Below are 11,269 nucleotides of genomic sequence, written 5' to 3' on the forward strand. Positions count from 1 at the left end.
CCCCACCACCACCACCACCACCCATATTCTTTGAAATGATTTTGTTGCATTATTCATCTTTCAAAGCTGTCATGCTTTGTGGCTGTCAGTTTGCTCAACATCACAGATGCACCATGAGATGGATCCTTACACTGCATATTGCAGACCGCTGATCTAACAAGGAATTCAGCTGTATCATTTAGACACAAGGAAGGTGATAGAGCTATGTTATGTACTGGTGTGACTGCCTTGAACACTACTCAACACCCAGGATAGAGGAGCACTGCCGTCACCTGTCTTTTCCACATTGTCACAGCAGCTGAAACATGTAACTTTGGTCATGCAGACTTTGCAACTTGTTACCCTGGTCCTCCTTTACAGCAGAAAGAAAAACAAAGGCTGGGGGTTTAATGTTACTTCAATGCTTTCACTCAGGAGTTACAGATCAGAGCCTCACTCATGGAGTCTCCTTACTTATAAATACTGTAAATTAAAAATGTTCAACTTGCAGTCAGCCAGTAATTCCTCTCAGTTTTACGTGAAAAGATTATGCAACAGGTCCAGTACTTGCAGAAGCCACCCTCAGCTATAAGGGTCATTGTTGCAACATACAGTGTTTTAGATGAGGCCAACAGGAGAATGATGTCACAAGTCCGTAAATAAGGGTCCTTTTCTCGGGCACTGCAGAGACCAGGCGGGTGTGGTGACTGCATTAGTAGACGCGCAATCCCCGGCGCAAACGCTCGCCTAAGACCATAATGTGAGCGTTGCTGTAACGGCTTAACAACCATCGCTATGACTGCCTTCTACTTGTCGGACGTGTCCTGAAGTTCAAATCTTTAATCTCCTGCCTCAAAATCAGACAAATTCGCCGACCTCGCTTCACTCTCTGACAACCACAAGGTGCCCATTCACGGCGCGCCTCCCCAAGCCCCGTGTTTGATAGAAAAATACATGCACAATGACAATCTGACATCTGCTCTCCATCTGACAACAGCTTAGTATTCTCCACAGACATCCCACTCTCTCCCTCTGAGCACCCCATGTCTTTTTTTTTTCTTTGTACGCCGCTTTCCCCCCTCTGTACCCCACTCTTTCTCACTCCTATGCGGCTTTTTTCGAGCCAGCTCATTTCCACACACGAACAACAACGGAATTGAACAGCGGCTTCATAAAATATGCAGGTAAAAAAAAAAAAAAAGGCAACTCGGAAAGCACCGACATCTCAAGCACAACACTTTTCATGCTCTACTGAAAACTGACCTCCCAGTCTAACGAATCCCACTCTTCGGTAAACATCCGGAGGATTTCTTTTCATCCAAAAAAAGCGGACCAGGCGCAGCGGCTCTATGGAGCGACTGGGCGATGCGATGCCATTGCGCTTTTGGTATTATCCTCATGAAATCACTTTGAACGGGGGGACGTCGTCAGTGGAAGGCATCTCGGCGGCGTCGAGACCAGGTTGAGCGACACAGAAGAAGAAGAAGAAGAAACGCTGCTATGTTTCACAGTCCAACATTTTTGCTCGGCTGATGGTTGCAACCAATTAGCACACCACATGCGCTCGGAGGCGAATAGCTCCTGACAAGGCGCTCCTTCTCCTGAGCATCGCTTCTATTTCAGCTGCTGTGCTGCTTTTCGGGAAAAGGTGGCAGACTATACAACAACACGCAACTTCTCATTTCCAGGATATAGGGGGGAATTTAGCGTGGCGCATACTCCAAAGCCAATAAATCCCCGTAGCGCATTTGACAAATCCTTCCCCTCTGCTGAAGGGGCAACAATAAGGGAAGCTTTTAAAGGTCCCTGCATGAAGTGCTTCTTAAAACACGTGACTCCATCTATTCCGTGGTGAAAGCTGAAAGATGCATTTGATCCATAACAGGCCCTAAGCAGTGGGAGACACGTTATGTGGGGGGGCATGGGTGTGCTAAAATGAATGACACTGGTATACCACACAGTAGACTACTCACCATTAGCACAGCAAAGTTATTATGATGGGTGCAATGAATGGTGGTCGTGTTGCCCCCGGAGCCTGTTATGTGGCAGCCCTCTGCCCTCCAGCCACCGTGTCCATCCAGCAGGTCAAAATCCCAATAGGCTGCGGTGGGGTCTACACCCAGTGCGAAGTGCCTGAGAGCGATAGTAACGGAGTGCACGGTGCTCCCGAGGCTGCACCCATCTGCAAGAAAAGCAACACATTCAATTAGGGAAACCAAGTGGAAAGTCTGTAAGTGCATGTGGCAAAAAAAAAAAAAAAAAAAAAAAAGCGTGGACATGGCACGCGCACATTCACACATAAACTCCTGCACGCACAACACGCACACACACATTATGTATGGCGTTACTCAAGTGTCAGACAGTTGTGTGAAGTGTTGTGGGTAAACTTTAATCTCAAATGGAAACATAAAGCAGCTTTCAAAGTAAAATGTGATGTGAACGTTCATTAAAATGAAAAAAAAGGCAAAGAGTTTTCCTTTATTTTTTTTTTTTTTGTTTTGTTTTTGGCAACGTGCACAGGAGGCTGTGAAGCTTGTTGCGCAGAACAAGCTGATACACACACTCTCTCTCTCTCTCTCTCTGTGTGTGTGTAAGCATGTAGTCCGAGTCGGCATTACAGTACAAGCGTTGACATCACAAGCATGATGATAAAAATGGATTTCCTCTTACCTAATTTGGTGAAAGCAACTGGTGTTGAAACGCTCCTACGCTTCCCATCGTCTGCGAGATTTGACGAATTCCCTGTGCAAGGAAAGAGTTTCCCATTGCGAAACACAATGAACTGCAGCTTGCAAGTGGAGTTATCAACAGATTGCAGCGCAGAGGAGGAGATAGGCGTACCAGCCAGCGGTAAATGGATTGAGGCGACTGCCACTGAGTTCTGCGGATGGAACAAAAAAAAGAGAGGAAAATAAAAATTAAATAATGTATCCGAGATGCGCAGGAAAGAAAAAAAAAACAAACTCCCATAGAAAAGACAGACAAATTGCTTTCCTCTCCATGAGTGGAGGCGACCATAGACCACAAGTGACCAAGGGAATGAGAATCACGTTTGAAGCGCTCTAGTGCGCCTATTTGGTCAGGCTCCCTGCCGCAGAGGTGGAAATGGTTCTTACCATTTCAGCTTGAGGGCACATCAACACTGCAGCTTGATTTAAAGAGACAACCGGTCTGACTTTATCTTCTTTTCACCAACTATAAACACCAGAGAAAAAAAAAAACATCCCTGGCAACATTTTGTGGGGGAAAAAAAAAAAAAAAGGGGGGGGGGGGGGGGTTCTGGGAGAAAGGCATGGCTTGTGAATATCAAGGTGTAGACACGCGCCATCTTTGAGTCCATGTGAGTCCAAACTGATCTTGTAAAGTTGCTTTTTATTGCTGTAACTGCAAAAAAAAAACCAACAAAAAAAAAAACCAACAACAATCCCCCGTGCAGCCAAAAATCCCACCAGAGCTGCGTTGAAGCTCCACAATTCCTCTGATGTGTTATGACCTATGAATAATAATTTTACATACTGAACTAATAACATATGAGCAGTCAGAAGTGTCTGCCTCTCCAGTCCCAAGAGAATCTGAGCTGAAATCAGGACCCAGCCTTTTTGGAGCCTCATGATAACAGCTGCAGGAACTTTTGGCACAGCTCAGGGTTTAGTGAATGGATGCCCCTGGTGGACAGAAATGTTGCTCAAGGGTGTGTGGACTCGCTGCTCTTACAGGGCGGGCTGCACTTAACCCCGCTGAAAGATCAAGTTTAATCATAGAAAAACTTCCAAAGTGACACAGTCAGCGTGTAAGACCCACACATGTGGCCGCACATTCAACTCCATGCATCCGCTCAGCTGATAGAAACGTTCAGGCTCTTATGTGTTCAATATTTCATGAATAAAAATAGAGAAATGGAACTACAGTGGACTTTCCAAAGGCAAATAAACAGGAGGTTCAAAAGGAAAAGGCTTCTACACACACTGCCTCTGTTGTAATGTGCTGACCTCCTGGTCAGAGACCTTCATCACAGTAGGAAACACTGAAGAGCACCAGACAGATTGGCATCCTCTTTTTGTTGATTTATTAAGAAGTGATTACACGGAAGCTGCTCTCTCAAATGAACATAACAGCCGAGGCAATTAACACATTTGTGCACCAAGAACAGATTTCTAGGAAGACCCCAAAAAACACAGAAGGTCCCCAAATATTAATCCGCTCACTGACCCTTAATGGCAAACAATGTTAATGGCGAATGCAGACGATATGTCTTCATAATAAAGATAATGATCGCTTTCCAAATGAAGTCTGTTTTGTTCAGCTTTCAATCACGTCACCCTCCAGTGCGAGAGGATCAGCACTTTGAGCCTACAGGGGAGGGAAACTTCCTGGCTAAGATGAATGTGGATGCCCATAAAGTGCCCTTACAGTTAATGGGAAGCTGCTTAGTCAGACGTTCGGCCCAATCAATGTCTGGGAGACAGATGGCCAAATTTCTTAATCAAGTTAAACAAGCGCTCAGTTGTTCGTTCTTATGTTTCCAATGCCGGCTGCAGCGTTGTAGTGTTTGTTAACGTGTGGGCCCCCCTGAGCGCTGACGGGCTTTGTGGCCCCTCAGACGCCACAGTCTGGGTTGTTTTGATGCTCCTGGTCCTTCTATTATCCTGAAAACAATTCTCCAGATGTGACAAAGAGCAAAGGCGTGCTTAAGCACAATTACTTTACATTACAGCCACCAAATGTGAGGAGCCGGAGGTGATTCTACAGCATCGGGTTTGTTGGCTATTAGTTTCTGTATTGACTCACTCTTGAAAGACTATTGATTTTCATCCTGCGGTGAAGTCTTGCCTTGAAAATGATGTTGCATCATTTCCTTTCTCTGAACGGCCAAAGCTTGGCAGTCTGTTGCCAAGACGTCACAGGATACAGACATCAGAGACGGAGTCAGAGAGGATTTTAACCTTCTTGACAATCGGGAGAGTTAAGACACTGGTCTAGCACGCTATTCGAGGGGGTCCTGTCTCATACGGCCAGCGCGGATGCCAGGTGACCTCCATCCCCGGGGGGTGGGGGGGTGGGTGGGTGTTTTCAAAGCGTACAACTCACAAAAATAAATCTTATCTCATATACTTGTCTCCTCATCTCTGTCTACATCTTTTATCCTCTTTTATGTGGCGTATCAAAGGGATTTGCAGCCCAGAGGGTGTGCTATAAGCCACGGTGTGTGCAAGGTCTCGTTCTAAGCTACAATCTATGTTCCTCCTGAGCAACCTAAACAGCTACATTTCCTCAACCCCAACACCACCGGGGACCTCACACTTCAGAGTTGATTTAGCTGGATGTACCTCAGCCGTCTGACCTTCCTCCAAGCCCCTCCCTCTCCATCGGGGCAGCATGCTGTAACCTTAGTAACCATAATCGCGCACTCCCCTCCATCTCTCGCTCCAGCCTGGCGATCATTCTCCTTTTCCTTTTTTTTTCTTTTTTCCTTCATTTATTCCTGTCCTTACAGAGGGCATCCAGGTGAATGTCAGCAGTCACCTCCTATTTCAGGCTGTTCCCTCTCATCCGCCTTCCCTCCCTCCGTCTTGCTCCACCTGCTCCTTGATGCACAGCCCTGCGTGATAGAAGCATAAAACTGCTAAACACCCTGCAGGGCAAAACGCAACAGCCGTGTTTGACCCGGGGCAGCCACCAAATCAGAGCGTAAACATCATGCTTAAACATGGCTCCTTGATTTCACAGGGGGATTACTGCCGAATGCGTTTAGACAAAGGTGAAAATTAAGAGCACCAGTGTGTGTGTGTGTGTTTTTATTGTATAATCCAAAATTAGAAAAAGCTACAGCTCTGTGCCTTTGTAGATATATCTGTGGGTGAGATAAATTTATTTATTTACGCAGGCGGCAACTTGGAAATTAACTATGAATGAAATGAATTTAGCTCAAAGGGCAGCTTGGTGAGCTCGGCCCCAGCCGAGAAGAACTGCTGACGAGCATGATGGGAGATTTGCATAATTCTTCTTTGTCATCACTGGCAGTCCTGTCAGCACAGACGTGGTCAAAGACACAATGACCATGACAAATAGGTAGACATCAGGAGACTTCAGGGGGTCGTTCCTACCCATGATGCTTTAGAGCCTGAAAATAAATCAGTTTGCCCACAAGTAACATTTAGCAAGAGCTTAAACACACGCCCCTGCTGGAGCTGCCAGAGAGGTTTCAACATATTTGCGTTGCCTGACATGAAAATACTGACAAAGGACACGTCATTCTGCAGAAGCGATCGCCACGGTTGAAGCTTAAAAGGCGTTTTCCTCTTGAGCATTACCATTCTGTAGTCTTGTTAGCATTACTTATCAAGAGAAATTAAACAGTCCTACATGGTTGCCATGCCAACAAGAGTCTGTTTCCTCCAGAAGGGTTGTGTTAGTTGGGGTGGGGCGACCGTTTGAGCAGATTTGAAGCAGGAATTCAGGCTCTTTGGAGAGGCAGAGCTGTACTTCAGCTGTCAGCTACACTCTCCTCAGTCAGCTCTGACTCAAACTGTCACATCACAGGGTGGTTTCCTCAACAAAAACATTCAAGAGGCTGCAACAGATGGACAGCATTGTTAGATTAAAAAGGCATTGTGGATTATAAATTAATGAATTCATTGTGTGTAAAAGCATAACTAATATATTAGCTGCAGGGTGATTGATAATGAGCCAAAAGGAGCTAAGTCTGAGAGAGAACAGATCCTAGAAGGGAAATTCACCGATTTTCAGCAGTAATTAATGCTAATATACGACTCTCTCTGCAGAACCTCATCCGCCATTTTCAGCTTCCTTCATTTACAGAAATGTATGAGAAGAGTTTGTCTCATTAGTCTCCTGATGCCACATCAACGTAGCCTACATCCCCATTGTTAGTGAAGCAAAGGCGACTGTGACTCGGTACAGAACATCTCCTGAAAGAACATATTTTCATGCAGCACTGTAATGATGAGAAACAATTTGGACACACAAAAAATATATATTTTTCCATTTGTCTGAGACAGCTCCCGTTTATACTTAAAGAGTAAATTCACCGAAATCAAAACACGACATATTGTAACTTACTGCACCACTGTATCAGACCATGCACTTTCTGTTTCATGTGCAGATATATATATATATATATATATATATATATATGTGTATATACACACACATATATATATATATACACATATATACACATATATGTATATATATATGTATGAAACTTGAGATGCAACAAGTGGATAGAAAGTAGTTAAACTGAAAACTGTTCAGAGTGAGCTCTGTGAATTCATCCACAGTGAAAGGAACACAATATATGGGAAGCTTCCTTAAAGCCAGACAAAATGTTGGTATTCTGAAAAACATTATGTTAAATGTTTTTTTTTTTTTTTACGTCCAATGTGAGCATTTTTAAGATCAAAGATCATGCAATATCTGTACATGACAATTATAACCTGAGACCTTTTTGGAGGAAGCAGAGATAAGACAAGCAACTGCTAATGGCCCCAGACAGCCACAGGAGAGTCCACAGGCCCCTGTAGCAGCAGGGGGCTGCTGCCCTGCTTTCACCGCTGATTAACCTCCAGAACTTTCTTTCAACCAACATGGAACAACATATCAAGATGGGATTAACAAGGAAAGGGAATCCAACATCACTTTTGGACAGACGGAACCAAGGGTAGACCTGTCACCCATAGACGCATGTGTTTAGAGTAAAACACTGTTTGGTGTCATTGTAGTCACCTGGGCATCAGGACAACACATCTTTATTCAATGTAATTATTTCATAACAAACTATAGTTATTTAGGAAGTTCTCTTGAGAGTGAGACGTCACATCTGACCGCTATTGGACAACGTGCCCAGATGGGGGGGCAGCCACAGGCGTCTCCCTGGCCCTGTTTCGACCTGGCATTAACATATGTCTAAGGTGATCTGATCACAAGTGGACAGCTGTAAGTACGTCATTTCACACTTTGCATTAAAATGCATCTCCACATGCGTCTTGAGAGACCACTTGTGATCGGGGCTCACTTCCCTGCTCTGTATGGAAATAAACAAGTATGCGTTGTTATTTTTACCCGGTCTGTTGGTAATGTGTTTGTGTGTGTGTGTGTCTGAGAGAGAGAAGGAGAGAGAGAGAGAGAGAGAGAGAGAGAGAGAGAGAGAGAGAGAGAGAGAGAGAGAGAGAGGGACAAGGAGGGGTTCAACAATGAAATAAGGTTTTAGTCATATGAAATAGCACACATGTGCAGCAGCCTGTGTTGTTTTCTGTTTAATGTTGTGGTATCGAATTTGGTATCAATTTCATTGGTAGTTGTACCGACTACCAGATTTATGTTAGCGTGACATCCCTGACCCGTTCTGTCTCAACTAATCTCAACTTCAACAGAATCTTCACCTCCGCTGCTGCAGCATCACCTTCTCCCCAACTCACACCGCCACGCTGAGTCAGCTGTTGCAGCTAAATGACTAAGTGATGGTTGCGTGATGAAGTTACATCACTGGTCAGCCGGCCGAGTGCTGGAGTTCCCCCATTGGCTGTTGCTGTTTCAAAATGAAGTGGTGTAAAACAGTTTCCATTATGAAGTGTTTACAGTCTGCAGTGTTGCCAGCTTGACACATTTGTCACTAGATTAAGAGACTTTTTTATCAAAAATACACCTAGCAACAAACTGTAGCTACTTAGACAGTCACCAGTACTTCCTCTTGAGCTCTGTGTCTACTACAGTGATGGGCAGAGAGGCGGAGCAGCAGTTTGAGCTTGCACAGGCCGTGTTCTACGACAGAGACAAAATGAGAAGATATTCTGTTGCTTCTGACTTTCTCTCTGAGTGATCATTCATTCAAATCACAGCACAGTCTTTGTCTTTAACTTGTGTTTGGTGATTTTGTCAGACGGTGTTGCGGTTATAAAATCAGGGCTGTAGTGGTAGCAGAGCAGCTTGGAAATGGCGTGGGAGTTAATATGTAGTCTTAATGGACCACATTGCAGTCACTACTTCCGTTGTCTGACGACAGAAACAGAAATGCATGTGAACTAGACAACAACAACAGCTTTATTGAGAATTCAGCCGTATTGAAATACTGTACATGTGAGCACAGGGTGTAGGAGAGAAGCAAACAGATGAAGGGATAAAACCGGCTGACGCCAGGTAGAGTGCAAATATGACGCAATGATGTCAGTTGTTTACAGCTGTAACAGCTTTCGAGTACTTCCTCAATAACACCGACTATACACACACCAGCCATATACTAGGTTTTGACCTGGTCTTGTTTACCACAGTGAGCAACACAGACTGACCTCCACTGTGTTAGCCTGGTTCCACTTTTCCATTTTTTGCAGTGATTCACACAGATCTGCTTTTGTGTCCACAGACGGTCGATTCTCAGTTGGAAAATAACGAAGCCGATCTGAGCTTCGTTGGCCTGATTAAGAATGGGAATGTAATCTTCCTGCGCCGGAGCCAAGAGCAGCTACATCCATGAAAAATAGTGAAAGAACAATGATGACAAGCGCGGATGAGATCAATGCAGCTGCACAGGTTGTTCTAATCTGTATCGTCTTTGAGGAGAGACATGTCTTAGTTATCGGCCTTAAATTTACATTAATGTTAGATTCCAGTTCCGCTGACACAGAAGCTGGAGACTTCAAAGGATTGTATCTCAGTGACAAGTTTGCTCTCTGCTGAGCGGTTGAATGTAAAACAAATGTCTGAGATCTATGTAGTGCTGTAAGAAAGTGATGTTGAAAACACATTCTCCGAATAAGAGTTTGGACGCGTCATTAAGTAAATAACCTTGATGTTCTTGTCCATGTAAGTTGAAGAAACGGCTTTCCTGCAAGCGCCTTCAAAGACAGCCAAACCCTGAGCCTTTTATCTATTCATGTATTCATTTACTCTAAACCATTCATTACCTGTTTATTCACCAACATGCTCACTCTCAGTACTGCTGAACCAGTTATAATTGGCCTGTTTGTGAATAAGACTGATTTGCCATGACTGGAATCCCAAGAAAAGCAGTCAGCATCCGGTCCATAACAACGTACCTTTTCACCTGAGGCTGAATAAGGATTACACGCACGCACACGCAGGCGCACGCAGACACACACACACACACACACACACACACACACACACACACACACACACACACACACACACACACAGTCGTACAGTCCTTTTGGAGTCAGTCCAGGTTGTACTTTACTGTCACCACATCTTCTCTCCCACACTCATGCTTCTCAAGTTTGATTCAGCTGCAGGGAGACAGGATTAATGGGCGGTCATTTGGTGCACCAATAACAGTTGGCTATCACACAAAGTGGGTGTGCTGGGCCTGCCCGAGAGGTGAAACACAGTCATAACTTCGGATTAGGCTGCAGAGTCCTGTCCTCTCTATCTGGACCGCTCGATGGATAAGTGTATAATTGCCCACCCCCCCTTAGTTCAGTCTATCTATGAGCTGTGTTTTCAGTTACTGCCAGGTTAACCTTTACTTATTTTCAGTCATCAGTCCAATACGGAAAAGACGAGACACCGCGTCTCTAACTGTACTGTACAGATATCAAATGTCACTCGCACCGCAATCAGAGCCGCAGCTTTAACCACAAAGTGTGTATTCCACTCGAACCACATGATTAAAGAAGATCTCCATTTGAAGGGAGAGGGGGGGTAGTGTAGAACAACTGCAGTCTCTTTAGGGCCTTTTCAGATTGTAATTTGAGATTCAGCTCGGAGGTGAAATGAATGTGAACTGATGTGTGCGCTTCGCAGATTGAATCATTCAATTACTTTTCAGTCGCTATTTGATTTTCTGCGTGTGCGGTGTTTATGACAATCTCTCAGTTTTGGCGAGCCAAGACTGAGTATTGATCTCATAAACATATGCCATCAAACAGTTTGCAGTTTGAGGGAAAAATTGACTCAACAAATTAACTGGAATGAAATAATTACACTGCAGAGTGTAACCCTAACAGCTGACATTCATGCTGTAATGAATCCAATTGCTGTAACACAAACACACACACACAAACACACACACACCCACACACACAGATGCACAGGGGAGTTGAGATGTGCATCTTGTCTCCTTCACATGATGTATAGTGTGTATTAGCTGATGGTAATAACCACTGAGATATGTTGGCCCGCAGTCTTTGCTCCCATTTATGATTCAGTGGCAAGAAGGTATAGCCAGTGCTGCCCAGGTGTCTCCATGGTAACCTGCTGATGAATCTGCGTGACTTAACAATTTCCCTCCGCAGTGGCATAGGAGGTGGGTAGG

At 44.6% G+C, this 11,269-nt stretch overlaps 1 protein-coding gene across 1 annotated transcript in view; it reads right to left on the bottom strand.

The window, feature by feature from the left end:
* adgra1b (adhesion G protein-coupled receptor A1b) overlaps window positions 1-11,269 on the bottom strand; it is a 171,096-nt gene that overhangs the window by 49,826 nt on the left and 110,001 nt on the right. The window contains exons 13-14 of the mRNA XM_023425928.2: window positions 2,650-2,860; window positions 1,953-2,161 (exon numbers count right to left, since the gene is read on the bottom strand). Of these exons, the coding sequence (XP_023281696.1) occupies window positions 1,953-2,161; window positions 2,650-2,860 (420 nt within the window). The remainder of the gene's footprint in view (window positions 1-1,952; window positions 2,162-2,649; window positions 2,861-11,269) is intronic.

The sequence above is a fragment of the Seriola lalandi genome, unplaced genomic scaffold (genome assembly GCF_002814215.2).
Source record: "Seriola lalandi dorsalis isolate HSWRI2012SDOR001 ecotype SW California unplaced genomic scaffold, Sedor1 jcf7180002054795, whole genome shotgun sequence".
Lineage (NCBI taxonomy): Eukaryota > Metazoa > Chordata > Actinopteri > Carangiformes > Carangidae > Seriola > Seriola lalandi.